This window comes from Lepidochelys kempii, chromosome 6, assembly GCF_965140285.1.
Source record: "Lepidochelys kempii isolate rLepKem1 chromosome 6, rLepKem1.hap1, whole genome shotgun sequence".
NCBI lineage: Eukaryota > Metazoa > Chordata > Testudines > Cheloniidae > Lepidochelys > Lepidochelys kempii.
In genome coordinates this window covers 73,450,369-73,476,159 of record NC_136385.1, presented here as the reverse complement: position 1 = coordinate 73,476,159, position 25,791 = coordinate 73,450,369, and the positions used below count along the sequence as shown (strand labels likewise).

The window sequence follows — 25,791 nt, the reverse complement described above, 5'->3', positions numbered from 1 at the left end:
GCAGCGTTTACAGCTCACTTTGAAGAGTGAATCTTTAAAAGGCCCCTGGTGTAGCTAACTTTTACACTAGGGCCTCAGCCTTACAAACACCTTGGGAGTGGAGGCTGCTCCTAACTCTGAACAAACCCTTATGGTGGTTCTTCCAGAAGTTTACAGCTGACTATTGACTCAATACAGCTCTGAAACTTTATTAGGTAGAAGAAAAGTGCTGCTTTCCCTTTATGTTTAACACAGTACTGTGCTGTATTTGTTTTTTTTTCTTTTTTTTTAATCTCTGCTGCTGCCTGGTTGCATACTTCCGGTTCCAAATGCAGTGTGTCCTTGACTAGTCAGTTCCTAACGCTGGTATTCCTACTGGTTCTACTGTAATAACTTGCCACCGATCATGCTCTGATTCTTATATGCGTAAACTGATTGTGTAATTAAGCAATCTGTAGTTAGGTGGAGAACGCTGTAGGTAATAATCAGCAATATTCTCAGGGGGAATCTTCTGACAAATTAGCATGTTACATAACATCTTGAATCCCTGCTGTTGCTTTCAGTTATCCCATTCCGGTGTTGCCATGTGTTCTCCAGGTGCACCCTTTAAAACTAACAAACTTTTGATTAATATTAAAGTGTTTTTTTTAGTTATTTTAAGTTCTGTAAAGAGATGTAAAAAACGTTTTTATCACTTAAGTATGGAGTAGTTCGTCACACATGCACCCTTGCCTTAAGGCTTTCTCTTTTAGGAAAATTCCCACAGTCCACTAATTCTCAGCTCCACAACGCAATAGCATCTATAGTTATGCAAGTTAAAATAAGTGAGGTACTGAAATAGTTTGTGATCTGAAGATTCATTGCTTGTAGGGGTATAGAAGGCATTTCCTCCTCTGCCCCTAATGCACAGCATAGCACAATTGATTGGGGTGCATTTAAGGGGCCTTGTCTTGAAGAAACCAGTTTTGGCCATTGCTGGTGGTCAGATACCAGATCAGATGGAGTTAGTGGTATGATCTTATTCCCATCTAGGGAGATTCTGTGGCCTGCGTTGTGCGGGGGGTCGGACTAGATGATCATAACGGTCCCCAGGTGTATCACTAAATATACTAGTATCAGTAGGGTATGAGGCAGTAATTGGCTTTAATTTCCGAGACCTAGAAACTGTGTTTAGTAACATTTATTTGTTGGTCTCATTAGCTTCCCATTGACCGAGGTGGTGGTGAAGGAAAGGCCATGTACATTGACACAGAGGGTACCTTCCGCCCAGAACGTCTGCTTGCTGTGGCTGAAAGGTGTGTACTTATGGTTAGACATTCACTGACTCTAGTTAAAACAAATGCATGCATTGCCTCATCAGTAAGTTGTCCAGTACCATTGTACATCAACTTGACTCCTTATATATACTTCAGTGGAAGCTGCCTGTGAGGACTGTTCCTACAAGATCTTCCCACATTACAACTGTCCACCTATATAGAAGCAGTTTGAAACAGTACGCATACGTTGGCTTTTGGCAAACACATTTTGTGACACAAGTTCTCCGACTTTATTGAGAAGCAAGAATAATTAGCCTTTATTACAGCTGATGACACTAATTTACTTTTTAGTAGCTGTTCCTTGTAAACCCATTTCTGCCTAAAGTACTGTACATGCAAAAGATTTCATTTTAAGCTTAGCCTACAAATATTACTGTAGAAACAATAGAGGATCCCATGTGTAAACCTCTTCACGATACCTATTAGAACTAGGTTCTTGTCAGAAAAGGTAGGCCAACGTTCACCATCTCTGAAAAGCTGTGAAATCTATTGTCCCTTCTTCAAAACTGCAGCCAGGTCACTGTTGACCTCCATTTGAAGATTCTAAAATGCTTTACAAACTTGGATATATGCCACAGCTCTGATTATCTGTTTGGGGAGGCACCAAAAATCTTGTCCCTGCAAGGATCCTTATCAGTGTATAAAGCCTGAGTTGCTGGTTCCACTGATTAGAAACAGCCAAGTAGTTCTACTTCTGTGGAGCTTTAGAGCTCTGCAGGACTAAAGCACTGTGTCTGTGGCACCTAACTACATGTGACTGTTTAAATGAAACATTAAGGGGTACATCTGAACTTCACTTAGTCTGGGTTCAAGTATATTGTTTGATATCATTCCCACTGGACTGCTGCAACTTTAACAGAGTAAAGACATGTCAGAGGTTAGGACAGTAAGTGAAGATATCATATGCAACTGAAATGGCAGAAGAATTTTAGGGAAGCAGAATGTAACTCCCCGGTTTGGAATTTGGCCGTAAATCTGAGGCTAACACTTCTAGTACTGTAATAATTAGCAGATCTAGTTAACTCATCCACTTTGTGAGTGACTAGAATCACAGCACTAGACCAGAGGGATCAGCAGCATTAATTAACCAAAACACCCTGCCAGCTGGACTTCCCAATAAAATGAACATTGTGTTTCTGGCCTGCAGCCTGTTGCATCATGCAGAAAGGCTGGTTTGATTTGGATACACAGGTTAAGATGTTCTGCAGAGATCTAACAGTAAAAGTATTCAGCTGGCTTCCTGCTTTCCTCTGGCTAACCTGCTTCGGGTTTGTGGTTTGTCAGAATGCTGTCTGCTTTTGGAAAAAACCTGCCATGCACCAATTTCCTGTCTTAAAAAAAAGCCCTTTACTTGTTTCCTTCTGGAGTAACTAGTACACACACAGGCAAGGTTTATCAATCTGTAAGTGATTGTTCCCTCTCAAACTGCCCAAGGGTGTTTCCTTCTAGAGGCCTTGGCTGTCATTACAGAGACTTCCTCAGCACTATGCCCTTCTCATTCCTCAGCATATTTCTTCTGTTATGCCTGACTGATCTAATTGCCTTCTATGACGAGATAACTGGCTCTGTGGATGAGGGAAAAGCAGTGGATGTGTTGTTCCTTGACTTTAGCAAAGCTTTTGATACGGTGTCCCACAGTATTCTTGCCAGCAAGTTAAAGTAGTATGGGCTAGATGAATGGACTATAAGGTGAATAGGAAGCTGGCTAGATCGTTGGGCTCAACAGGTAGTGATCAATGGCTCCATATCTAGTTGGCAGCCGGTATCAAGCGGAGTGCCCCAGGGGTCGGTCCTCGGGCCGGTTTTGTTCAATATCTTCATTAATGATCTGAAGGATGGCATGGATTGCACTCTTAGCAACTTTGCAGATGACACTAAACTGGGAGGAGTGGTAGGTACGCTGGAGGGTAGGGATAGGATACACAGGGACCTAGACAAATTAGAGGATTGGGCCAAAAGAAATCTGATGAGGTTCAACAAGGACAAGTGCAGAGTCCTGTGCTTAAGAGGGAAGAATCCCATGCACCGCTACAGACTAGGGACCGAACGGGTCTTACTGAAAGGTGAACTGTCAAGTTGGAGGGAGGTTACCAGTGGAGTTCCTCAAGGATCAGTTTTGGGACCAATCTTATTTAATCTTTTTATTACTGACCTGGGCACAAAAAGTGGGAGTGTGCTAATAAAGTTTGCAGATGATACAAAGCTGGGAGGTATTGCTAATTTAGAGAAGGACAGGGATACCCTACAGGAGGATCTGGATGACCTTGTAAACTGGAGTAATAGGAATAGGATGAAATTTAATAGTGAGAAGTGTAAGGTCATGCATTTAGGGATTAATAACAAGAATTTTAGTTATAAGCTAGGGACGCATCAACTAGAAGTAACGGAGGAGGAAAAGGACCTTGGAGTATTGGTTGATCATAGGATGACTATGAGCTGCCAATGTGATATGGCTGTGAAAAAAGCTAATGTCGTCTTGGGATGCATCAGGAGAGGTATTTCCAGTAGGGATAAGGAGGTTTTAGTACCGTTATATAAGGCACTGGTGAGACCTCACCTGGAATACTGTGTGCAGTTCTGGTCTCCCATGTTTAAGAAGGATGAATTCAAACTGGAACAGGTACAGAGAAGGGCTACTAGGATGATCCGAGGAATGGAAAACTTGTCTTATGAAAGGAGACTCAGGGAGCTTGGCTTGTTTAGCCTAACTAAAAGAAGGTTGAGGGGAGATATGATTGCTCTCTATAAATATATCAGAGGGATAAATACCAGAGAGGGAAAGGAATTATTTAAACTCAGTACCAATGTGGACACAAGAACAAATGGATATAAACTGGCCACTAGGAAATTTAGATTAGAAATTAGACGAAGGTTTCTAACCATCAGAGGAGTGAAGTTTTGGAATAGCCTTCCGAGGGAAGTAGTGGGGGCAAAAGATCTATCTTGCTTTAAGATTAAACTCGATAAGTTTATGGAGGAGATGGTATGATGGGATAACATGGTTTTGGTAATTAAATATTCATGGTAAATAGGCCCAATGGCCTGTGATGGGTTTTTAGATGGGGTAAGATCCAAGTTACCCGGGAAAGAATTTTCTGTAGTATCTGGCTGATGAATCTTGCCCATATGCTCAGGGTTTAGCTGATCGCCATATTTGGGGTCGGGAAGGAATTTTCCTCCAGGTCAGATTGGAAGGCCCTGGAGGTTTTTCGCCTTCCTCTGTAGCATGGGGCACGGGTCACTTGCTGGAGGATTCTCTGCTCCTTGAGGTCTTCAAACTACAATTTGAGGACTTCAATAGCACAGATATAGGTGTGAGGTCTTTTTTAGGAGTGGTGGGTGGGGTTCTGTGGCCTGCGTTGTGCAGGAGGTCAGACTAGATGATCATGATGGTCCCTTCTGACCTAAATATCTATGAATCTATGAATGGCTAGGCAGCAATTCTGCAGAAAAGGACCTAGGGGTTACAATGGACAAGAAGCTGGATATGAGTCAACAGTGTGCCCTTGTTGCCAAGAAGGCTAATGGCATTTTGGGCTGTATAAGTAGGAGCACTGCCAGCAGATTGAGGGACGTGATCATTCCCCTCTATTCGACATTGGTGAGGCCTCATCGGGAGTACTGTGTCCAGTTTTGGGCCCCACACCACAAGAAGGATGTGGAAAAATTGGAAAGCGTCCAGCGGAGGGCAACAAAAATGATTAGGGGACTGGAACACGTGACTTATGAGGAGAAACTGCGGGAACTGGGATTGTTTAGTCTGCAGAAGAGAAGAATGAGGGGGAATTTGATAGCTGCTTTCAACTACCTGAAAGGGGGTTCCAAAGAGGATGGACCTAGACTGTCCTCAGTGGTAGGAGATGACAGAACAAGGAGTAATGGTCTCAAGTTGCAGTGGGGGAGGTTTAGGTTGGATATTGGGGAAAAACTTCCACTAGGAGGGTGGTAAAGCACTGGAATGCATTACCTGGGGAGATGGTGGAATCTCCTTCCTTTGAGGTTTTTAAGGTCAGGCTTGACAAAGCCCTGGCTGGGATGATTTAGTTGGGGATTGGTCCTGCTTTGAGCAGGGGGTTGGACTAGATGGCCTCCTGAGGTCCCTTCCAATCCTGATATTCTATGATCCTGGTGGGGGTGGTCTGTGCCAAGACCCCATATGAGCTGTGTTATGGGGAAAGCCACAGCTGCTTCACTTGCTTTGGATGACTTCATAGTATGTCTGTAGTAAAATCACACAGCACAGCTACCATTCTATATGCAACATACACTCAGTGTCTGTAGGCCTTTCATGACTATATTTGGTAAACCAAATATGCTGACGGGCAACAAACTGGTACAACTACCAGCTTGTTGGCCAACACTCTTGTCTTTGTGGAAGGAAGTATCTTAACCAGCTGTTCTCCTCTAAATTTTAAGGGACCTCTGGGTCATTATCAATGTGCCCAATGGCAAGAAATCAGTCATAAAGGTGGCTCCAACCTTTAGTAATGGAGCAGTGACAGAAGAATTGCATATAGAGGATAGTTTATTACTCTTTACATAGATATCTCTTTAATTTATAATCAAATAAAATTCAAATTAGTTCATGAATTGTTTTTCAGTCTCATAATGTTTTATTGGAGTACCACACTGCCTTTAGCGTATTCCATGGCAGGATGGTAGTTTGTGTGTTTTCATTCTCTTGTTCTCAAGTTTGTTTTGCAGAGGTGTCCTGGTTGGTGGTGGGTGGCTGCTGTTTCTAGGCAGTAAGATCCTGTGAGTTCAATGGGGAGATCACTTTTATTTTCAAGTTAATTGCTCTTTTTATCACCAGTTTTTATTTACCTATAAAAATCTCAATCTCTCTCTCTCTCTCCCCCTTACCTAGTTTTGGGTCAGTTTAAGCTAGCCTTGAGGTACACCTGCTAGTTAACTGCTGTAGGCAAAGTTGCAGAATCTCCCAAGTTGTTCCCGTCTGATTTGTTTCTCTAGGTATGGCTTATCTGGCAGTGATGTCCTTGATAATGTGGCATATGCTCGAGCATATAACACAGACCATCAGACCCAGCTCCTGTATCAGGCATCTGCTATGATGGCTGAATCAAGGTAACAAAACTGACTAACTGAAATAACTTGTGCACTCTTAAATGATGATACTGCAAAGTTACCCAAAATGAAGGACAAGTGTGTAGCTTGCATAATTGCTAAACAGATACTAAAAATAATTAATTTTTAATCAAATACTTTTAAACATATCTACACTCTACAATACCTGTCATAGAATCATAGAAGGTTAGGGTTGGAAGGGACCTCAGGAGGTCATCTAGTCCAACCCCCTGCTTGAAGCAGGACCAATCCCCAATTTTTGCCCCAGATCCCTAAATGGCCCCCTCAAGGATTGAACTCACAACCCTGGGTTTAGCAGGCCAATGCTCAAACCACTGAGCTATCCCTCCCCCCAAACCACTGAGCTATCCCTCCCCCCAGAATCATGAGACCAGTCTTGATTCTTTTCAGAAGAGACAGTGGGTCATCCCACTAAAAGAGGGATCCAGCCAATGAGCCTCATGTGAAACTGCAAATATTTGTAAATAAGAGATGTTCCATAACTGCTGGTGAAATTCTGGGTGATTCTGACTCATGCTGTGGTAGGTTGGAGAGTAGTGTATTACAAAGAATAGGTGCTAGCAATAGATGCAGTTCTAACTATCAGTTCACGTTAATTTTTAGGAGAGGGGAAATTGAATTCAAATGTTGTTGAGTGTTAAAGAACTGTGATATAATCAGAGGGCTGTGATGGATTTTAGTTTAGAATTAAAATTAGTAGTTGAACTGGAGAGAAGAATAAACTGATGATGTAGGTATTTAAAACTGTTCATTAAAGGCTTGACCTTCCAAGGTGCTGATCACTCTGAGCTGATGAATCAAAGCATTAAAGCACATGCTTAAAAGCTTTGATACATGTGAGTAGCTCCACTGAAGTTGATGGGCTACTTACATTCTTGAATGGTTAGCTGAAACAGATCAGAGTGCTGAGCACCCTGTAGGATTAAGCCCTACTGTTGTGGAGACTCCATCCTGCTCCAGAATCTTCGAGCTTTGACTGTAGTGCTAGTTGTCATAGTTCCTAAACTACTGCAGCCTCCTCATGCACCACAGCAAAGGACTGCGGGGGACATGCTAGGTGCACAGTGCTACGGGTATTGATGTTCAGTAAGCAGTGGGTTGGTGAGTTCAGCCCCATTTGAAAATGTATTTGGGTTGGTACCAGCTGTGTTCTCCTCCCTAGAAAACCTGACCGTTCTTGAGGAAACCCCACCTTAGAGTGTGCACTAAGCCACATCAACCCTGAGGAGCAATGGCCAGTGCCAGTCCTCTCTCATACTCTTGAAACAGCTGAGGAGAGGGGTAGGAGAGAAGAGTTTAGCACCATCTTAATTATGGGGAAATGGGTATGGCCTTTAGATCACTACACATTGTATAACTATTGTATTAGGGAGGTATCTCTTTAAAAATATAGCTCCTGATAGTTGGAAGGACAATTATGTTGATTTATGATTTTGTTTCAGTAATGCCCATAATGTGCTGGACATTGTACAAAGACAAATGAAGGCATGGCTCCTGCCCTGAAATGCTTATGAGAGCTAGACAGGCACTGAAAGTAATACATATGCCATGTTCTCTAGGTATGCATTGCTGATAGTGGACAGCGCCACAGCCCTATATAGGACTGATTACTCTGGCAGGGGTGAGCTGTCAGCCAGGCAGATGCATTTGGCCAGATTTTTGCGTATGCTACTTCGACTTGCAGATGAGGTAAACTGTCACTGGACTGTCTCCTTCATTCCCCGTATTATTTCATTCTCTGAGTAACCACTTTCTGCAATGTTTCCTCTTACTGGAGTTTACTTCATACACAGGATTTTCCGTATATTCCTACATCTCCCAATATCAGTCTGGGGGAGGAGAGTTGATTGGACCTCACTAGCTCTAGAATGGGAAAGTAGTGCCTACAGAGGAGATCTGGTTACCAGGGAGTTTGGCTTTTACTAGCTCTATCTGTGAAAAAGAAATGGAACTTGATTTTGTGCCTCTTTCCTAATAGTTTGGTGTGGCAGTTGTGATCACTAACCAGGTGGTAGCACAGGTAGATGGAGCTGCCATGTTTGCTGCAGATCCCAAAAAGCCTATTGGAGGGAACATCATAGCACATGCCTCAACCACAAGGTAAGACCACATTCCTAAATTCCATTCATGTTGTTCTTCAAAGTCTTCATGAAGCCATAATTAACTAGACACATAAATGTTTCTGATTTTTTTTCTGTTTCTGTCAGTCAATAGCTTTTCTGATCTTTTTCAAAAACCTAAGGGCATCTTTGATCACTGAAAGGTGACTTTTATTTCCAATTAATGTGGTGAAATTAAAACAGTGTGGTACAGCAATCATAAAAACCTTGGTGGTCCTCAGTGCATTGTAGCTTTATGCTACCAGAAATGTAATGTTGACTTACTGAAAGCCAACAGTATTTGAATAAATTGCTTTGTTTTTCTCTTTGTCAGGCTCTATCTGAGAAAAGGCCGAGGTGAAACCAGAATATGCAAAATTTATGACTCTCCTTGCCTTCCTGAGGCTGAAGCTATGTTTGCTATTAATGTTGATGGAGTGGGAGATGCTAAAGACTGAGGAGTCCATTCCATTTCACTTGTAACAGCATGAGGCTGTTGACCAAAGGAGGCTGCTTTCTCTATAGGGCCAACTTTTACTGATACTCTCCTACTGCAGCCACTGGAAAGGCTGCTTGAAGAATCTATCTCATTTGTGTGACTACACAGATATGTTTGGGACACATCAGGAGCAGCTAGTCCTGGTTGGAGGAGTTTTTCTCTTGGGGATATAGCTGCATGTTAATCTAACATGGTTTCTTTAGGGGAATTATGGCCCTGTCAGGTGTTCTGACAACTGTTGCTACAGTTGGATGCTGCCAATGGAGGTAGCACAGTAGTAGTGTTACTGCACTTGGCAACAATTTGTAATTTTTTTTGTGAATTCTGTGCAAGGTTATTGGGTTTGTCAAATGGGAGGAGTGATAACTTAAACATTTTCCCAGTTATTTGAATGATTAATTGAGAAATAAAACAGACTAGTATTACAAGATACAGGTACAAGAATAACTGCTGCATCATGTAGCTCCAATGAAGACCACAACATACTAATTCCATTCTTTTGGCTGTTGAAAACATCCTCTGTTTTTGAATTTGCTTTTGTGTGGATTTCTTTTGTATCTCAATAGCACTGAATGAGCATCTGTTTTTAATAAAGGAGTCATGAAATATTGGTTATATTAGTGGTTTCTGGGATTTAGACAGCCACCAGTTCAGACTACTGCGTTTTGTGCTGACCCAATGAGTAGAAAGTACATTAGTCTGCCCTGGTGCCGCTGATTCCCAGAACCTGTATTACTAACTACAACTTTTCTTTGTCGGTTCCTTTGCACAACCACAGCGATAAAAAAGGGTAGGGTCTCCATGTCTGCTTGAAACAGCTAAGCAAACTGTGACTCTGTGCTAGATAAGTAGCTTGTAGAGCCCTTTTGGGAGTGCTTTTGAGATTAGATCTTAGCCATGTAAATAATCCTTTTACACAAGGGGTAATTGTGATTTAGGATTGATTGATTAAAGTTAGTCATAACAGTAATGGTTGGCAGTGAAAATGGTTTCTCCTTGTTTCATTCTTTGTCCATACCTGGCTTCATAATTGTTTCTGGGGAATAGAAGGGAGGAAAACATATAATTGAGTCTCACTGTGACTATTAAACTAAACTGTGTACTGTCTTTATCAAATACTTCCCTTCCCTAACATTAAGATGTTTTTATTCTCTCTCTTTGTATTGATGGCAGAAAACTGTCCCCCTTCCTTTTCCTTCATATAGAGGGGGCCATATCAACTGATGTACTGATTACATTCAAAACAAGCGCACAATTATTCACTAGGACTGGCTTCAATGGAATAATGTAAGAACCAGCACCTATACTGAAAAAAGAAAAGGAGTACTTGTGGCACCTTTAGAGACTAACAAATGTATTTGAGCATAAGCTTTGGTGAGCTACAACTCACTTCATCGGATGCATTCAGTGGAAAATACAGTGGGGAGTCTTATATACATAGAGAACATGAAAAAATGGGTGTTGTTATACACATTGTAAGGAGAGTGATCACTTAAGGTGAGTTATTACCAGCAGGAGAGCGGGGGGGAAATCTTTTTGTAGTGATGATCAAGGTGGGCCATTTCCAGCAGTTGACAAGAACGTCTGAGGAACGGGGGGGGGGGGTGGAGGAGGGGGGAATAAACAAGGGGAAATAGTTTTACTTTGTGTAATGACATCCATTCCCAGTCTCTATTCAAGCCTAAGTTAATTGTATCCAGTTCACAAATTAATTCCAATTCAGCAGTCTCTCATTCTGTTGTGTGGTTGCTGGTGAGTATTTGCTTCAGGTTGGGGGGCTGTCTGTAAGCAAGGACTGGCCTGTCTCCCAAGATCTGTGAGAGTGACCAGCAACCACACACCAGAACCACTAACCCAGAAACCTATCCTTACAACAAAGCACGTTGCCAACTGTGCCCACATATCTATTCAGGGGACACCATCATAGGGCCTAATCACATCAGCCACACTATCAGAAGCTCGTTCACCTGCACATCCACCAATGTGATATATGCCATCATGTGCCAGCAATGCCCCTCTGCCATGTACATTGGTCAAACTGGACAGTCTCTACGTAAAAGAATAAATGGACACAAATCAGATGTCAAGAATTAACACATTCAAAAACCAGTCGGAGAACACTTCAATCTCTCTGGTCACTCAATTACAGACCCTAAAAGTGGCAATACTTCAAGAAAAAAACTTCAAAAACAGACTCCAAAGAGAGACTGCTGAATTGGAATTAATTTGCAAACTGGATACAATTAACTTAGGCTTGAATAGAGATTGGGCGTGGGTCATTACACAAAGGTAAAACTATTTCCCCATGTTTATCCTCCCCTCCCCCGCAATGTTCCTCAGATGTTCCTGTTAACTGCTGGAAATGGCCCACTTTGATTATCACTACAAAAGTCCTGTCCTTCCACCCCCCCCCCCCAACCCCTCATAATAGCTCAGGTAATAGCTCCCCTTAAGTGATCACTCTAGTAACACCCATTGTTTCATGTTCTCTGTGTATATAAATCTCCCCACTGTATTTTCCACTGAATACATCCGATGAAGTGAGCTGTAGCTCACGAAAGCTTATGCTCAAATAAGTGGGTTAGTCTCTGAGGTGCCACAAGTACTACTTTTCTTTTAGCAGTAATACTGAAACTACTCTACGTTTGGTGCCTTTCAGTGACAAAGAGGCTCAGCACTTCAGCAAACACACACTATAGGTGGGGATGGTAGCTCCTCTTATTAGGCTGACATTTCCCATTATAAGACTCCATTTTCAGTTTATCATTTTGCCAGATTTTTCCAGACTGCGTGTCATCTTTCAGCTGAATTGTTTTTGTAAAATTTCAGCCAACACAGTTTGGATATTTTCAAAAATGAGGCTAGAGGAAAATACTGTGCTCTGCCCTTTTCTTTGAGAGAGTCTAGCACCCAGATCCTTTAAGCAGGGCCTTGAAAGGTGGCAGGGAGCTAGCCTTTGGGTCAAGGATGTGCTTTTTGGTGGTTAAGGAGACTGGAACTGAGACAGCACAGACTACCTTAATTCAGCCATTTCTTAGCTTTTGAGTGTTTGACTTTGCAACTTTAATGTTCTGTTAACATAGTTTTTTGTATACAATATATAAAGTTGCAGTCACATCTAGTATAAAACACACCTATTGTTAAATAGCACACATAATACTACACCATAATTTAGAAAATCACAAACATTATTCAGTTTGTAATTGCACACAGAATGTAATTAGCTGAAGAGAAATTTACCCAGTAAACTCGGATTAGTATTTCTACATGAGTTCTGTTTTAAGTTTGATATGAACCCAACCCTCCAATAGCAGACTGCCCCTTCATATCATGCTGGATAAGCAGCTCAATTCTAACTCAGAGAAATGTCACCTACTGAATCGCCAACACACTAGTTAGGTTCTTATATCACACATCACTCTGGTATCAGTGGCTTCTAGTAAGGCATTAAGCAACATGACTAACATCTGTCATGTATTTATCCTCTAATCCTTCCCAGGGGGAGAAGCAGGTGCAGTGGACTGTCTTGTTTTAGTAGGGTTATGCTGTGTGTATGCTATAAATTTGTCAGAGAAGGCAATGAGCCTTGCAGTTGGAACAGAAGATGGTCAGGTTTGTGATGATCCTTAGTTCCTGGTGGCATTCATTCCACAATCTCAGACCAGCCCCCAGGAAAGTTCTGTCTCCTGCATAGATGCACATTTTTACAACAGATTTTCATTGCAGGTGTCCTACGAAGTAGCAGCTAGATTTGACAGCTTAGTTTCTGAGATTTAATCTGAGAGCAGTTTGAGTTTAAAGGCCTCTCTTGTCTATGAAGACTTTTTTGGTGCATAGTAATGCCAGCTCATCTTTTTCTAGCAGATAACTACTCCTGAATTTGCAGAGAACAAGGTTAGCTTTATTCAGCCTTCAGCAGCACTGAAATGTGAAAGTTCCATTTCCACTCTCATCCTATTATGTATTGTGTTGCTTCTGCTGTGCTTTGACAGCATCTGATAATTTAGTTATAGTCTCTATTTGGATCTCCCTGTATGTTAGCTCCATAAAATTAAACTGATGCTACTAATCCATTTTTTCCCCTCTATTTCTATCTCTAATATTTGGTCTTTTGCACAACTGCAATTACTCCTGAAGTTCTTACCTGTATTGGTATCAAATTGCCCTCCATAAAAACTCTGGTTTCCACACTAAGAGCTGTCTAGATGTAGTTGCAAGACTTCGAGCTAAGCAATTAGGGGGGAACAGAGGTAAAATTTTCAAAAGCACCTAAGTTACTTAAAGCCTAAACCTATTGAAAGTCCGTGGGATTTAGGCTCCTAAAGTACTTAGGAAATTTTGCCTAATGTAACTTTTGTTTTATCCATAGAGCTGGCCAGCTAGGCATTTCCCCATGAAGGCTGATAGTGCTCATCACACAGCAGTGATTTGTATGTTGAAGTAATAATCCTCTTTGAAACATGTTAAATACTTAAAAATAAGCCTGTCATCAACATATCCCTTGATCTCAGGGGAGCACAGCTAATACTGCTTTTCCTGTAAACACTCTTCCTAGTGTCCCCTTATAGCACTTTCCTTGACACTTCCACAAAAAAAAAAAAGGTGTCCTTGAGAGCACTGGGATGTGATTAGTCAACAGGGTGGTTATAAATTCAGAGAGCTGCTCTTTTTACACAGACCACACTGTTCAAGACCATTTTGCTAAGTACCTAAATTGGAGTCTAGACATGACTAATTTGAAAGGATTATTGTTGAACTGAAAGTTTCACAGTGCATGACAATCTGTGTTCTTAGAAGTATTGGTAGGGGAAACCAGGGGGCTGAAGTATTTGGATTAATTAAAAGCTATACATGCCCAGAGTGTGATATTTTGCTTTTTCTTTTCCCCCCTGAGGGCCATTGACTGCGGTATGGTAGACTGTAATATATCCTGCTGCCTGGACCAACCCCATAGTGGTTTCAGCACTGGTTAGTTACCAGTCACGAAAGTCCAGCTGCCAGTCCTCTGGGGAATGACACATCTGCTCTGCATCTCCAGGAAAACTGGCAACACTATTGGCTACATAATTTGCATTTTGTACACAAATTGAAAAGTGGCATGATTCAAATGTGAAATGCAGAAACCATGGGGCCTGAGGAATTGAACTAGGCTCACAGTTGGAAGAATAGCACATAGTGTCATGCTGTTGAGAAATATTTCAGTGTTCTCTCATAAGAAAACAGTTACAGCTCATAACTTGCTGCATCTTACTTTGTGGGCAGATAGCTGGCTGAGTTTATTCCATTGTGTGTGGTCAGTAAAGTTTTCCTAACTAGCCAGCTTCAGAAGCATATGCTAAATTTTTCCAGATGTAGACATGCTGGTGCAAGCGTAAAGAAAGCACTACTCAATGGCTCCAGTTATCCCTCTTTGTTAGCTTTGCAAATATACAAACCCACTGTGGGACAACAGAACTTGCCTCTGGAGGGGATCTTTGTTAAAGGTCAGAATTCAGAAGGAAAACAGAAGCATTTCTGCACATGGTTTGTGTTATCTCAGCAATTCTCAAACTGGGTCAGGACCCCAAAGTAGGTCACAACCCCATTTTAATGGGGTTGTCAAGACTGGCTTAGACTCACTGGGCCCCAGGGCCAAAGCCAAAGGGTTTCAGCTTGGGGCATCGGGGTGCAGGTTACTGGCCTCCTGCCTGGGGCTGAAGCCCTTTGGCTTTGGGCCCCTTTACCCCGGGTGGTGGGGCTCGGGCAGGCTCAGGTCCCCCCTCCTGAGGTCACGTAGTAATGTTTGTTGTCAGAAGGGGGTTGCAGTGCAATGAAGTTTGAGAACCCCTGTGTTATCTCATTTCAACGTTGCTCATGCCTAGGTTTCCTCACCAGAATCTGCAGTTGAAGCATCAGTCTCATCCACAAGGGATAACTCTGGATGCTTGCTTGTCTTCTCATTCAAGTGCAGTTTGTGTCGTCGAGTTTAATATCCACTATTAACCTTTAAAAAAAAAAAAAAAAAAAAAGCTGTCTCCTTTGAGTACTACAGGGTCTATAATATAATGGTCATTGCTACCAGTGGTAAAACACTGGCTGTTGGTGCTAGTGGAGAGATTGTATGGCTGATAGTTACAGGAAGGGGATACAATTGTAGCTACCAACAGGACCATGCGTTATCTGTTCTGTTCCCCCCTCGCAATCGGCTTCAGTATTTCCATTAGCTTTAGTCTCTAGAATCTCTTTTATTTAGTTGAATAGGGGAAGATAGTTTAATTATTACAGTGAACTTTGGGCTTTGAAGCCCCATGGATTGCCACCAATCTTTTCCTTGTTTTCAGTAACAACTATTGGCATTCAATCACCTAAGAGAAAGTTTTCAGAGTAGCAGCCGTGTTAGTCTGTATCCGCAAAAAGAAAAGGAGGACTTGTGGCACCTTAGAGACTAACCAATTTATCTGAGCATAAGCTTTCGTGAGCTACAGCTCGCTTCATCGGATGCATTCAGTGGAATCCACTGAATGCATCCGCTCTGAATGCATCCGATGAAGTGAGCTGTAGCTCACGAAAGCTTATGCTCAAATAAATTGGTTAGACTCTAAGGTGCCACAAGTCCTCCTTTTCTTTTTTCTAAGAGAAAGTGTGTCCTATTGAGATAAGCAGGATGTTGATTATCTAAATTCCCCCCACAGTGATAACTGGCTACATTATTCTTCATTCCCTGCCCTAAACTGTTCTATAAGTTTGTCCTCTACCGTTCAACTGATTCCATGTTTCTTCCTTGAGACTGCATGCACCGGTAGGTAAGGGCTATATAGAGACCCCCTTCATCTATCTCTCACATATCATTTGAAGCTTAGTTGATTAATCTGTGGAGACCACCGAGCTCCTTGAATGAAAGATACTAACTGAAATACAAAGTAATTATTACCTGATAGCTCTACAGCTGAGTAATTCTTCCTTATAGTTTTTTGTAGCATCTGCAATTTTTGAGAGGGAAGAAAACAAATGTAACTGACATAACACTGAGGCTGAAGTTAAATTGATGGCCCCACTGTAGAGCAAAAGTAAACACAAAAATATCTTCAGCTAAAAGGGATGCAGAGCTGGGGGCACCCTGGTTAAAATATCATGTATAGTACATTGCAGAAAGTTATTTTCTCTAGGTTTATGATAGCTATTCTCAATAATCATCTATGCCTTGGATTACACTACTCTTTTTATGTTACTATTGAAAAGATGATCCTTCTGGAGACTGTACCTCTACACACATCATCCTGAGCATTCATTTAGCTCACAGACCGGCTAGTGCTGACGTTCTAAGGGTTTACCTCTTTCCCAGTGTTTTCCAGTGCCCAGAGAAGTTCTTATTTGGCTAGTGAGGTAGTGTCTAAGGTTTCTGGTGTAGCAACAGATCTCATCCCACCAGAACTGCAGCCTGGCCTGGAATGGCATGACACACTGCCTGTCTGAAAACAAAGGAAACATTTTCAGCATTAGCACGTTGCATGTGAATACAACTCACTGCTTGGTAGGCAGGCAGCTGTTTGTTAGTGGTGTCATCCTCAGTTCCCATTTACTTCAGAAGAAGTTGCTGCTGCTCAGGAACTTAGGCCCCAGATATCAAATTTTTTTTTTAAGGTACCTAAAATTCCAGGCCCCTTTTGAATAGTTAAGCCTGTCCTCATACTTTCCCCCTGTAAGTGTTTTGGAGCAGCTGTTCTAGTTTTTGTTGGGTGCTATTTAGCTGTTTTACAAGGCTGTGTACATCTAGGGTGCTATGTGAAGACATTTATACGTTTATATTTTATACAATGAGAGGTGGATGAGCGTGTTTAATATTTCATAGTGTTCTTTCTCTGCCCCCCTGCCCCCATTCTGAGTGTTGGAGTGCCACTCTCTGAACTGGGCAGCAGTTTGCTGGGGAAGGAAAGAATGCATTAGTGTTACAAAGCTCCATCAGTCCTGGAAGATTTGATGAATTAGGCTATGATGACACAGTGCACTGTACAATGCCACGGCCGTGCCGCTGTGGCCACACCGTTGTAATGTGCGCTGCATGGCCGTTCTCTATCACCAGGAGAGAGCTCTCCTGGTGACAAAATAAAACCACCCCCAATGAGGGTTGGTAGCTTCATCGCCAGGAGCGCGGCTCCTGCCGACAAAGCGCTATCCTCACCAGCACTTTTCATTGCTAAACTTTTTGTCGTTCAGCGACAAAAGTGCCAGTGTAGACATAGCCTTAGACAGTTAGTTAGTGGTGAGAAACAGCCTGTCTATCACAGGTTCCAATCCATCCCAGTTTGGCAGTGACCAAAATTCCTGTGTTAACAGGAGTCCATCGCAACATGTCCCAGATTCTCCCATAAGTAGTTACTAATGTTTAGGGCTCTCTTTTTTCTACATTTAATGTAATCCTTAAAAAAACTGAGTGAATTTAGTACTCTTGAAAGTCAGCAGACTGCTGGCCCTGGAGACAAAATCCTTTAGTTGTCCAAGGAACAGACCTAGCATGGATGTGGGGGATGAACTTGGAGGAGGTAAGGTTGTTCTACCTATGTGCTCTATTACCTCTTTGTGGAGACTGGTATTGGTTTTACCAATCTGATATGCTCACTTGTCCACTAGGAACGGGATTGAGACAACCAAATCACATCAGAGTACAAGCCCACACCAGCCTTCAGCCAGTAGCAGCATTTAGCTACTACCACTCTGAAAGCCCCATGGCCGCAACTGTTGGTATGTATCTGCTTTATTCGTCCTGTACTCTGAGAAACTTTGCTGTGTTCCCAGCAGAGCTATTTATCCATTGTGACTGCATTAGTCCACCTCTTTTAAAACAAATATCCATCTTAAACAAAAACTCCCACCACAGCAGCTCTTTTCTAATATTTGTCAAATCCTGAAGGTTTCAAGCAGGAAGTGGAACAACAATCATTTGATTCCTCACGTACTGTACTGCCCCCACAGCTTGCTTCACGCTGGTGGACGGGGGAGTGAGGGTGGGGTTACTGTGGAGGGAAGAGTGAGCCAGGGGCCCTGTAGAGGGCTCAGGGGAGAGCCAGTCTGAAGAGTGGCCACAGGGGAAGTGATGGGGGAGGGGAGTTTGGGGGTGCCTGTGAGAGACTGCCCCAACAGGAGCAGAGCTGGGCTTGGGGACTTACTTAGAAGGAGCACACTGGGGATTTTTAAGGTGAAAGCTAGACGTACACTGGACCTTTGAAGGGGAAGACCTTAGCAGAGCAGGGAGTAGCAGCAGACCACGTTCTGTACAGCTGGTTTGTATTTACAGTGACAGGATAAAAGCCTGAGTGCTGAATTGCTACCATTAGCAGTGTGGGTACGTGAACTAGGGTGAATGTATGTCTGGTTGTGGCTGGGACAGTCCCTTTTTTTAAGCCCTGTCCCAGCTGACCCCACTCTCCCCCACCCCCCCCAAAAGGAGGCATTTGTCCAGTTTGCTCCTGCTGACTTGATCAGTTAGCAAGAGCAAACTGGACAAATGCCCACTTTTGTCAGAAGAGTCAGGTGCGGTGCAGGAAGGGTTGAGCGGAGATGCCAGCCCCCCGCAGGTGGGGAGGCAGGGCTAGGGGGAGGCAACATTCCAGCATGTGGGGGCCCTGCACATGATTCCAGCCATGGGCATAAGCCTCCTGAGGGGGGCCCTGCAGGTTCCAGCGACTGGCAACAGCATCGGGGGAGAAGGGCCCCTCCGGATGTCCCGTTTTCTCATTGGGTAAAATGGTCACCCTAATGAACTGATCTATCAGGCTACTGATTGATTGCTGAGATCATGGGAGCTCCTGCTCTCTGAGAGCGCTGTGCAGCTGGAAGGTAGGAGCGGGGAGTTTGTGCTCCCTTCCAGTGCTAACGTACCAAACCACTCTTGTAAAAGAAGCTGCCCTCTGAACAAAGCAGGCTTCTCGCATCTTGTTTCACTTCTAAACCCTGGGCCAGATTTCCCCTCCTGCCCCCTGACTCCTCCAGTTTCTGCACTCTCCCTCCCATGGACAGAAAAGAATGAGTTAAGAGAGCCGGTCACAAGGTGGAAGCTGGCTGGAAGAGAGAAGGAAAGCAGTCACGCAAGGAAAACAGAGCTCGCTTAAAAGGGGCAGGGTTCTCACGCATTGCCGTGTAACCCTGTCATCTATCTTGTTGCAGTCCAGCCCTCCTGTCAGCATTAATCCACAGCGACAGTGGATTAATCCTCCCCTCCACACACTTCCCTCCCCCCACACCCCCAGTGTGAGACAGTTGGGGGCGGGGGCTCTGTCCTTTAGCCAAGCAGCCTGCACTCCCCTGGCTCACACTTGCACAGAAACAACAGCGAGTTATACACAGCAGTGATTAGTTTTTGATTACGCATGCCAGAAGGAACTTTTTCATTTCAGTCCCTTCTTTTCACTGGCAGGACATGCTGACAACTCCCTCTCTCTGCCAAACACCCTCCCCCCGACCCCCCACTTCTCCTCAGATTTAATTAGGGGAAGAAAAGCCCATCGGGCTGTGGGTAACATCCCTGGATGCACCAGTGAGGTCGTCTTACTCTAGCAGGTATAGGAGACACTGTCTAGAGTCAGGAGGATGAATTTCTTCCTGTGAAACACCACTGCCTCCCAATGCTGGCTGAAGTTCACAGGTCAGAGTGCGAGGCTGGAGCATTCTGAGCTCTGCGGATGAAACACAGGTCCTTTCAAGCCTGGGCCGTGAGCTGCGTCTGGAGGTTGTGTTTAAACATAGTTCCAGCTACACTGGGTTACAGAAGGGCTTGCTGAAAAGGAGTACTTGTGGCACCTTAGAGACTAACAAATGTATTTGAGCATAAGCTTTCGTGAGCTACAGCTCACTTCATCGGATGTATTCAGTGGAAAATACAGTGGGGAGATTTATATACACAGAGAACATGAAACAATGGGTGTTACCATACACACTAACCAGAGTGATCACTTAAGGTGAGCTATTACCAACAGGGGAGCGGGGTGTGTGTGTGTGTGTGTGTGTGTGTGTGTGACCTTTTGTAGTGATAATCAAGGTGGGCCATTTCCAGCAATTGACAAGAACATCTGAGGAACAGTGGGGGGTGGGGGAGGGGAATAAACATGGGGAAATAGTTTTACTTTGTGTAATGGCCCATCCACTCCCAGTCTTTATTCAAGCCTAAGTTACTTGTATCCAGTTTGCAAATTAATTCCAATTCAGCTCCATAGAGGGGACTTAATCACGAGTAGGGACCTACCAAATTCATGCTGTGAAAAATGCATCATAGACCGTGAAATCTGGTCTCCACTGTGAAATCTGCAGGGAAGGGGCAGGACTAGGAGCCCCCCAGCTAGGGCTCCTACCATGTGCTGGGCTCCAGCTGCTAGTCCTGGCAGGGTTCGGGAGGGATGGGATTTCCTCTTCTCCTGCAGGGGCTGCTCTCTGGGAACCTCCCTTGGCTGCAAGAAACTCTGCGACTATTCCCTGGAGTGCCACCCCATCACACTTCTACCCTCCTCAGCTCCGGGCCCAGCACTCGGGGGGTTAAAGAGGCCTTGGGCTGGCTGTGGGGGCGGGGAGGAGAACCACAGGACCCTGGGCAATCACTCACCTGTAAGGCTGGCCCTGCCCCTGCCCAAAAAGTGATCCTCCCCCATACCATGGACCCTTCTCATCTGCACTGCCTGCTGCTCCCTGGCTGCTCAGCTCTGAAGGCAGCGCCTCCATCAGCAGCAGTGCAGATGTAGGGGTGGCAATACTGCATCCCACCCCCCCACAGCCCTCTTTTGGGTGGGGTCCCCTATAGTTATAACACTGTGAAATTTAAGATGTAAATATCTGAAACCATGAAATTGACTATTTTTAAAAGCCTATGGCCATGAAATTGACCAAAATGGACCATGAATTTGGTAGGGCCCTAATCATGATGCCCTAACTCCTTTGAAACTCTGGACTGCCAAAATCTATAGATGATTATGGGGGCACAGTTACAGTCTGTCCATAGTGCCAACTTTTAACAGGGCTAGAAACCATTCCTGCAGACTAATAGGCTACAGGGCTTTAAACTGAGTTTAAACATGGTTTCCAAGCACAGGGCATGAGTCTCCCGTCACACAGCCTTGTGTAAATCAGGTGTCATGCCCATCAAGTCAAAGAAGTTAAATCTGTGCAAAAAAGAATGTGACAGGAGACCCAAGCTTTCATTTCCTACCCTTTTTTAATCAGAGGGTCAAAGAATTCAGTCTCCCCACCTCACTCTTGACACATCTCTGAGAGCTTGGCTTACAGTGCTGCTTATCAATCAAGCGAACCCCAGAGGGAATGAGCACAAAAGAAAACTTGAGAAGGGTAAGTCCTCTAACTAAACCTAAGGACTCCCCAGCACTGACATGGATTTTATGACCGATTTGGGCTGGCACAATTCATAACTAGCTGAGCACTGTACCTAAAGCAATAGCAACCAGCATCTCCCCTCAGCCACAGGAGTAATACCAGGAAACAAGAGGGAAAAGGAGTCACCTGAGATGTAAAACATTGTCAGTTTGGGTTACAAAAGGGATAGAGCGAAGATTTGGCAATCAAGTTTAAGTACCAGCTTGCTGTAATGAAAGTAGAGTAGCCGCTACCACATTTTATTGCTCACCTACTATATTTGCGTTTCCTTGCATTATACCTGAATTCAATTTAGGCTAGGGTGACCAGATAGCAAATGCGAAAAATCAGGACACTTTTTTTTTCGGGGGTAAGAGGGCATAGTTGTTTATATAAGACAAAGTCCCTAATATCGGGATGGGCCCAATAAAATCGGGATGTCTGGTATCGCTAAATTAGGCAGAAGGACCTTTTCTTGCTTTTCTGGGGAGGAGGGAATGTGAGGGGGGGAGAACAGCGCCTTGTTTTTTTCATGGATATGTCAGGCCAAAGCAGCCTGATTCCAGAGCAGAGAACATGACTGGAATCTCTCTTTGATTAATTAGTGACAGCAACTTTGCATGAAGCCAAGCTGGCTAGAAATGCATGAACGGCTTCCTGAAGTCTAAGTATTCAGCCTGAATAATCTAAGCCATATTTAGTCTCCTAGTGGGATGGAGGGGCTGGAGTGATCTTCCTTCAAACTGTAGCACACAATATAACAAGTATTTTATCCTTGATTGGCTTGTCCCACAGGAGCAGGAAAAAATATTTAGGGATCTCCAAGGGGCTATAAGTAGAAGTAATAGGCTGCAATTAAGAAAAGGTAAATTTAGGCTGAATAGCCGGAAAGTTTCCTGACAGTGAGATGATTCATCTAGGGCAGGAAGTTGGGGCAGCCCGATTGCTTTGGACATTGAAAATGGGACTAGCAAGAACACCAGAAAATGCACTGTAAGAACAAACCTGCTCTGGTGAGGGAAAGACTAGGATGCATCAGCTCTTTACCATCTCTTATACTCAGCTGTTTTCTCGTTTTATTTTCACTGTCCTGCTCAGAGAAATACCTTAACACCACACTCACCGAAGGCCCAGCTACGAACAGTTAGTACTTTCCCTTTTTCCCCCTCTGTTATTTTATGCTTTCTAATCATCCTCATGCATGCTGGCCTCTCTTTATAGGCTAGCTGAGTTTCTGAAGCCCAGAAAATCCCTATAAATCCATCTCTGTAGATTACTGCACTCAGGAGCAGCTTCCAATTCACCCTTTCCTTCCATTTTTCAAACGGTGTATCATATAACAGAAGTAAATCCTCCATGTTCCCATCCCAGCCTACCCCACTCCTTCCCGTCCTGTTATCCAGACCTTAAGTAAACTTATTTGGACTGCTTGTGGCTATCAATCTGAACAGATCAGACTTTCACCTGATTTTCAGTGCTTTCTGTGTTTGTCTGGATCAGAAACAGAACAGCAGCCTTTTGTGCTTTCCTGGTGCCTTTGGTTTTGGGGCTTTTTATACAAATACAACTTTTAAGAGCTTCAAGATCTGGGATCAAGTTTTGGGTGAAGGTTTAGGTTGACTGTTGGACCAGAACTGGTTCACATACCTATTTTAAACAGAACCAAGTAGCAGAAAAACTCTAAAAGCAGTAGTTTTCTGCAAACATCTGCTCAACATGCAGCAGCAGACAAAAAAGCTAACAGAATGTTAGGAACCATTAGGACATGGATAGATAATAAGACCGAAAATATCATAATACCACTGTATAAATCCCTGGCATGCCCACAGTGTCAATGCTGCCTGCAGTTCTGGTCACCCTATCTCAGAAAGAGATACTAGAATTGGAACAGGTGCAGAGAAGGGCAACAAAATGATGAGAGGTATGGAACAGCTTCCGTATGAGGAGAGATTTTTAAAAAAATGGACCGTTCAGCTGAAAAAATACATGACTAACCAGGGATATAACATAGGTCTATAGAACCATGACTGGTGCGGAGAAAGTGAATAGGAAGTGTTATTTACCCCTTCTCATAACACAAGAGCTGGGGGGTCACCAAATTAAATTAATAGGCAACTAGTTTAAAACAAACAAAAGGAAGTACTACTTCACACAACGCACAATCAGCCAGAGGAACGCATTGCCAGAGACTGTTATGAAGGCCAAAAGTATAACTGGGTTCAGAAACAGTAAGGTAAGTTCCTGGATGGTCAGGGATGCAAACCCATGCTCTGGGTGTCCCTAAACCTCTGACTGGCAGAAGGTGGGAATGGGCGACGGGATGGATCACTCAATAATTGCTCTGTTCTGTACATTCCCTCTAAATCACCTGGCATTGGTCGCCTTTGGTCTGACCCAGTATAGCCACTCTTATGCTCTTATGTAACTGCATGTGAGATATAGGCAGATAAGGACTTGTTCTCTGAACCACTTTGAGAGTCACCTGTGGCACTCACAAAGATGTCACCATTCTCTTCAACAGCCCTTTTAGTACAGATTTGACTTTACAGTCAGTAAGAAAATGACAAGCCTAAAAGGTACACCAATAGTTCAGATATTCCCTACTGCAGGTTTCACCATTCTTTGTTCCCACTAGAGTCGAGGGAGTCAAGCCAGTAGAGAATTTGACACACGTGTTTCCAACATGAGCGCACTGTATTTCTCTGGTGGTATATAAACAAGCCTGGGTGCGTGACCATGGATGTGTGTTTAAATGTATGTCTGCTGGCATATGAATGTGATACCAACAATAAAAATAGTTATCATAAATCCATTATTCAGTGCCCTCTCTCCAAAGCACATCAAGAGCACTGCAATAGTTAACAGAATACCCAGGACGCCCACCAAAGACACAAAATCCCAACAGCTCAAACACCACACAATAATAAATACTAAAAATAATAATCAACAATGCCTAGGGCCATATTGTGAAAAGCTGTTACTGACACTTTCATGGGACTAACGGCTCACCCACGGGCACTGAGATTTCACAGTCTGGCCCAAAAGAGATGGCATTATTATAAACATGCAGGTTTACACCAGCAGCCATGTGTATGAACACAAGAGATCAGGCAGATTGCATTCTGCTGGAACTCCATGGACCTCCGGGGGGTTACATTAGGAATGGATTTGGCCCCAGGAGTTTAAATAAATGAGAGAGACAAAAAGGGTTTAGGAAAAAGGGAGGAGAATATGGCTAAAAAAATATGAGACTCCAGAGGACCTGGAACTCAAGAAGCAATTGCAGGGACGAGATATCCTGTTAGAAAGTACCTGGCGAGGAAAGAGTCCTCACTGAAACCATCACCCCCTGGCATATAGTAGATGGGGATGCCCACCTCAGTCGCCACCTCTGCGTAAGTTGTTGGCAAAAAGGTCAAGAAAATCCCCCAATCTCTACCTGAGCCTTCTGTGTTCCTAGCTTGTTAAATGTCAGCTGCCGTTTGGGTCACCGGTGGAGCAGAAAATCTTTCCAGAAGAGAGTCAAAAGAATCACGGAATACTAACCATCCAGTGACACAGTTCAGTTATGATCCTGGCTGTATGACAGAGAACTGTATGTCTGTAACAGGAAGGGGGAAAAGAGAGACCTGCAGGAAGAGAATAAAAAAAAAAAGAGAGTGAGAACAAAACACACAACTGCACTCACAGTTTTACTCCTACAGCAAGGGCCTGGAGCTCCAGCATTCGCCTATAGTGACTTCTACTGAGAGTCACAGAGCCTAGCAATGGCAAAGCCCTATTAGATCTTCTAGTTCGCCCCTTCCAGTCCAGGAGCGTTCCCCGTTGTATATTTGTTAGCATTTTAATCAGCCTGGTGTTAAATCCATCAATTAAGAGGGCTTCCCCTATTTCCCTTGGGAGATTCTTCCTTATCTGCAAGGTGTTTGGACATTACTGTGTTAGAGAACCACAGGCCACTACATTTCAAATGTCTTCGTATGCAGCCCATTTAAAGTAATCATAAAGCCATCTTGCTCACTCAATTGATGTGGGGGAAAATGTGCACAACTGGCATCTGAGTTGCAGGAAGATAGACCTGAGTGTAAGTCTGCCTAAGTTCAGAGAGATCTGCCCAGCAGCCTGGAGCAGAGAGATGGATGTGAGTGGAATCCAGCATTCTGGTTTGCAGAGGGCAGGAAAGCACACGTTCTCCTAGGTATTCCTACTCCTTTGAAGCACAGAGAGCATAGAGCATTCTGGATGCAGTAATGCGAAGGGGGAAAGGGGCGGAGAGACCATAGAGACCACATCAGTGGGGGCAGAGGGGAGGTACCATGGACATGGCTGACCCCTGTTCCTTTGGGCATGGGGAGATCCGTGTGGAGAGGCTAATTATGGTTCTGATCTATGGATCTGTGCAACATGAAATGCAAAGTATGACCAACAGAACGTGGAATAAATGCATCACGTTAATATTAGG

General features: G+C 43.7%; 1 protein-coding gene and 1 long non-coding RNA gene across 2 annotated transcripts in view; one reads left to right on the top strand and one right to left on the bottom strand.

Annotated features, from left to right (window-relative positions):
• RAD51 (RAD51 recombinase) overlaps positions 1-10,264 on the top strand; it is a 17,890-nt gene extending 7,626 nt beyond the window's left edge. Inside the window, exons 6-10 of the mRNA XM_073348767.2 lie at positions 1,180-1,274; positions 6,267-6,380; positions 7,961-8,090; positions 8,380-8,501; positions 8,835-10,264. Coding sequence (XP_073204868.1) covers positions 1,180-1,274; positions 6,267-6,380; positions 7,961-8,090; positions 8,380-8,501; positions 8,835-8,958 — 585 coding nt within the window. The 3' untranslated portion in view covers positions 8,959-10,264. The remainder of the gene's footprint in view (positions 1-1,179; positions 1,275-6,266; positions 6,381-7,960; positions 8,091-8,379; positions 8,502-8,834) is intronic.
• On the bottom strand, positions 5,886-25,791 carry LOC140913074 (uncharacterized). The gene is made up of 5 exons (XR_012159463.1): positions 24,876-25,791; positions 16,310-16,447; positions 15,910-15,958; positions 14,871-14,982; positions 5,886-6,048 (listed from the first exon to the last, which is right to left on the bottom strand). It is a non-coding gene; the product is annotated as an uncharacterized LOC140913074 (long non-coding RNA).